The sequence below is a fragment of the Xyrauchen texanus genome, chromosome 33, assembly GCF_025860055.1.
Source record: "Xyrauchen texanus isolate HMW12.3.18 chromosome 33, RBS_HiC_50CHRs, whole genome shotgun sequence".
Lineage (NCBI taxonomy): Eukaryota > Metazoa > Chordata > Actinopteri > Cypriniformes > Catostomidae > Xyrauchen > Xyrauchen texanus.
Window position 1 is genome coordinate 40,019,568 of NC_068308.1, and position 5,000 is coordinate 40,024,567.

At 41.5% G+C, this 5,000-nt stretch overlaps 1 protein-coding gene across 1 annotated transcript in view; it reads left to right on the plus strand.

The window, feature by feature from the left end:
• The window catches only part of ryr2a (ryanodine receptor 2a (cardiac)), a 191,141-nt gene that overhangs the window by 42,503 nt on the left and 143,638 nt on the right, over window positions 1–5,000 (plus strand). Inside the window, exons 4-6 of the mRNA XM_052102699.1 lie at window positions 260–280; window positions 914–928; window positions 4,876–4,950. Of these exons, the coding sequence (XP_051958659.1) occupies window positions 260–280; window positions 914–928; window positions 4,876–4,950 (111 nt within the window). The remainder of the gene's footprint in view (window positions 1–259; window positions 281–913; window positions 929–4,875; window positions 4,951–5,000) is intronic.

The following is a 5,000-nucleotide window of genomic DNA, read 5'->3' on the forward strand; positions in this document are numbered from 1 at the left end:
TTTATTATTGTAACTGCAAACGGAAAAGCTCTTCCGCATCGCTGCTCCATTCGTTCGGGAGGAGAGGGTGACCTTTGACCTCTTGAGTTCTCGGTGATGTCAGCACATCACAGCTGTAGCATCATCTGACGGTTTCTGTCTCACCCTCCGCTCCGGCGATGACATGAAGCGGTCTGATGCGTTTATTTCTGATGGAGTGACGCATGATGTTTTTATTTTGTCTTTGTTTGCTGTTTCCTTTGTGCCTTCATTTCCACAGCACATAGACATGGAGAAATGGGTACGTCACATGCACACACTGCATCTCATTCATCACCTGCCCCAGCATGCATCTGACAGCACGAGCGCTTTTATATTCTTATCATAACTGCCCATAAACATCTTCACTATTAGTTGATCTGAGGTGGATAAATCAGTGTTAAATCAGGGAAAGAGCGTGCAGTCTTCATACAAGTTTAATGGAATAATGTCTTCTATATCGTGGCATATATACGGTCCGGTTCATGCATCACACGGGCGATAGAAGCTCGGGTGTTCTGTGCATACTGTACACATGGTGTTAGCATACAACAGAACGTTCAAAGCATTTTCCCTTGCATGCTATTTGTCCTGCAGTGACCCTGATCATTGACGATTGACCTCCGTCCCGTTATCACATTTTAATGCTTGTTTGTGTACAAATGTAATTGTCATTTATATTCGTCCCAGTTTATTATTATCATCACTGAAAGGGAAGGTGAAGATGCACTTCTGGAAACAGACTGTGTGTACTGCATTAATGTTCTGAACACAAACACATCTGTGCTTCAGTTCAGCACATGTGCAGATTATAAACTGTCACACTGTTTACTGTCTAACATCATATAACATGTGTGATTAACAGTGTTTTTATTTCCCCTCTTCTGAACCACAGAAATTCATGATGAAGGTAGGAGACTGTGTGTGTGTGTGTGTGTGTGTGTGTGTGTGTGTGTGTGAGTGTGTGAGTGTGTGTGTGAGTGTGTGTGTGAGTGTGTGTGAGTATATGTGTGTGTGTGTGTGTGTGTGTGTGTGTGTGTGTGTGTGTGTGTGTGTGTGTGTGAGTGTGTGTGTGTGTGTGTGTGTGTGTGTGTGTGTGTGTGTGTGTGTGTGTGTGTGTGTGTGTGTGAGTGTGTGTGTGTGAGTGTGTGAGTGTGTGTGTGTGAGTGTGTGTGTGTGTGTGTGTGTGTGTGTGTGTGTGTGTGTGTGTGAGTGTGTGTGTGTGTGTGAGTGTGTGTGTGTGAGTGTGTGAGTGAGTGTGTGTGTGTGAGTGTGTGTTTGTGTTGTGTCAGTAGTGTAGATCAGTGTGTGTTTGTGTGTGTTTGTGTTGTGTCAGTAGTGTAGATCAGTGTGTGTTTGTTTTGTGTCAGTAGTGTAGATCAGTGTGTGTTTGTGTGTGTTTGTGTTGTGTCAGTAGTGTAGATCAGTGTGTGTTTGTGTTGGGTCAGTAGTGTAGATCAGTCTGTTTGTGTTGTGTCAGTAGTGTAGATCAGTGTGTGTGTTTGTGTTGTGTCAGTAGTGTAGATCAGTGAGTGTTTGTGTGTGTGTTGTGTTGTGTCAGTAGTGTAGATCAGTGTGTGTGTGTGTGTGTGTGTGTGTGTCATGTAGTGTGATCAGTGTGTGTTTGTGTTGTGTCAGTAGTGTAGATCAGTGTGTGTTTGTGTGTGTTTGTGTTGTGTCAGTAGTGTAGTCAGTGTGTGTTTGTGTGTGTGTCAGTAGTGTAGATCGAGTGTGTGTGTGTGTGTGTGTTTGTGTTGTGTCAGTAGTGTAGATCAGTGTGTGTTTGTGTTTGTGTGTGTGTCAGTAGTGTAGATCAGTGTGTGTGTGTGTGTGTGTTTGTGTTGTGTCAGTAGTGTAGATCAGTGTGTGTTTGTGTTGTGTCAGTGAGTGTAGATCAGTGTGTGTTTGTGTGTGTTTGTGTTGTGTCAGTAGTGTAGATCAGTGTGTGTTTGTGTTGTGTCAGTAGTGTAGATCAGTGTGTGTTTGTGTTTGTGTTGTGTCAGTAGTGTAGATCAGTGTGTGTTTGTGTTTGTGTTGTGTCAGTAGTGTAGATCAGTGTGTGTTTGTGTGTGTTTGTGTTGTGTCAGTAGTGTAGATCAGTGTGTGTGTGTGTGTGTGTTTGTGTTGTGTCATGTAGTGTAGATCAGTGTGTGTGTGTGTGTTTGTGTGTGTGTCAGTAGTGTAGATCAGTGTGTGTTTGTGTGTGTTTGTGTTGTGTCAGTAGTGTAGATCAGTGTGTGTGTGTGTGTGTGTGTCAGTAGTGTAGATCAGTGTGTGTGTGTGTGTGTGTCAGTAGTGTAGATCAGTGTGTGTGTGTGTGTGTGTTTGTGTTGTGTCAGTAGTGTGAGATCAGTGTGTGTTTGTGTTGTGTCAGTAGTGTAGATCGAGTGTGTGTTTGTGTGTGTGTCAGTAGTGTAGATCAGTGTGTGTTTGTGTTGTGTCAGTAGTGTAGATCAGTGTGTGTTTGTGTTGTGTCAGTAGTGTAGATCAGTGTGTGTTTGTGTGTGTTTGTGTTGTGTCAGTAGTGTAGATCAGTGTGTGTTTGTGTTGTGTCAGTAGTGTAGATCAGTGTGTGTTTGTGTGTGTTTGTGTTGTGTCAGTAGTGTAGATCAGTGTGTGTTTGTGTGTGTTTGTGTTGTGTCAGTAGTGTAGATCAGTGTGTGTTTGTGTGTTTGTGTTGTGTCAGTAGTGTAGATCAGTGTGTGTTTGTGTGTGTTTGTGTTGTGTCAGTAGTGTAGATCAGTGTGTGTTTGTGTTGTGTCAGTAGTGTAGATCGAGTGTGTGTTTGTGTTGTGTCAGTAGTGTAGATCAGTGTGTGTTTGTGTGTGTTTGTGTTGTGTCAGTAGTGTAGATCAGTGTGTGTTTGTGTGTGTTTGTGTTGTGTCAGTAGTGTAGATCAGTGTGTGTTTGTGTGTGTTTGTGTTGTGTCAGTAGTGTAGATCAGTGTGTGTTTGTGTTGTGTCAGTAGTGTAGATCAGTGTGTGTTTGTGTTGTGTCAGTAGTGTAGATCAGTGTGTGTTTGTGTGTGTTTGTGTTGTGTCAGTAGTGTAGATCAGTGTGTGTTTGTGTGTGTTTGTGTTGTGTCAGTAGTGTAGATCAGTGTGTGTTTGTGTGTATTTGTGTTGTGTCAGTAGTGTAGATCAGTGTGTGTTTGTGTTGTGTCAGTAGTGTAGATCAGTGTGTGTTTGTGTGTGTTTGTGTTGTGTCAGTAGTGTAGATCAGTGTGTGTTTGTGTTGTGTCAGTAGTGTAGATCAGTGTGTGTTTGTGTGTGTTTGTGTTGTGTCAGTAGTGTAGATCAGTGTGTGTTTGTGATGTGTTTGTGTTGTGTCGATGTAGTGTAGATCAGTGTGTGTTTGTGTGTATTTGTGTTGTGTCAGTAGTGTAGATCAGTGTGTGTTTGTGTTGTGTCAGTAGTGTAGATCAGTGTGTGTGTGTGTTGTGTCAGTAGTGTAGATCAGTGTGTGTTTTGTGTGTGTTTGTGTTGTGTCAGTAGTGTAGATCAGTGTGTGTTTGTGTTGTGTCAGTAGTGTAGATCAGTGTGTGTTTGTGTTGTGTCAGTAGTGTAGATCAGTGTGTGTTTGTGTTGTGTCAGTAGTGTAGATCAGTGTGTGTTTGTGTTGTGTCAGTAGTGTAGATCAGTGTGTGTTTGTGTGCGTTTGTGATTCTGATGTGGAATAGATGAGTGTTATTGTTATCAGTATAGTCTGAATCTTGAACAAATGACTCTTTGAGCCTCAAATGACTCTAATGAGCTGGTTCTTTTAGTGAATCAAAAACAAACAACACGATCAGTGGAGTCTGATTCTTGAACAAATGACTCTTTCAGCCTCAAATGACTCTAATGAGCTGGTTCTTTTAGTGAATCAAAAACAAACAGCACCTATCAGTGTAGTCTGATTCTTGAACAAATGACTCTTTGAGCCTCAAATGACTCTAATGAGCTGGTTCTTTTAGTGAATCAAAAACAAACAGCATGACCAGTGTAGTCTGATTCTTGAACAAATGACTCTTTGAGCCTCAAATGACTCTAATGAGCTGGTTCTTTTAGTGAATCAAAAACAAACAGCATGATAAGTGTAGTCTGATTCTTGAACAAATGACTCTTTGAGCCTCAAATGACTCTAATGAGCTGGTTCTTTTAGTGAATCAAAAACAAACAGCATGACCAGTGTAGTCTGATTCTTGAACAAATGACTCTTTGAGCCTCAAATGACTCTAATGAGCTGGTTCTTTTAGTGAATCAAAAACAAACAGCATGATCAGTGTAGTCTGATTCTTGAACAAATGACTCTTTGAGCCTCAAATGGCTCTAATGAGCTGGTTCTTTTAGTGAATCAAAAACAAACAGCATGATCAGTGTAGTCTGATTCTTGAACAAATGACTCTTTGAGCCTCAAATGACTCTTTGAGCCTCAAATGACTCTAATGAGCTGGTTCTTTTAGTTAATCAAAAACAAACAGCATGACCAGTGTAGTCTGATTCTTGAACAAATGACTCTTTGAGCCTCAAATGACTCTAATGAGCTGGTTCTTTTAATGAATCAAAAACAAACAGCATGACCAGTGTAGTCTGATTCTTGAACAAATGACTCTTTGAGCCTCAAATGACTCTAATGAGCTGGTTCTTTTAGTGAATCAAAAACAAACAACACGATCGGTGTAGTCTGATTCTTGAACAAATGACTCTTTGAGCCTCAAATGACTCTAATGAGCCGGTTCTTTTAATGAATCAAAAACAAACAGCATGATAAGTGTAGTCTGATTCTTGAACAAATGACTCTTTGAGCCGGTCTGCCGGTCTGTTGTGAGATATTTGCATCTCTCTGTGTCTCTTTAACGTTGTGTGTGTGTTTCAGACGGCGCAGGGCGGAGGTCACCGGACACTTCTGTACGGTCACGCCATCTTACTGCGACACTCCTACAGTGGAATGGTGCGTGTGTGTTTACATTTGTGTTATTACACTTCTCATGTCGTGTGAGT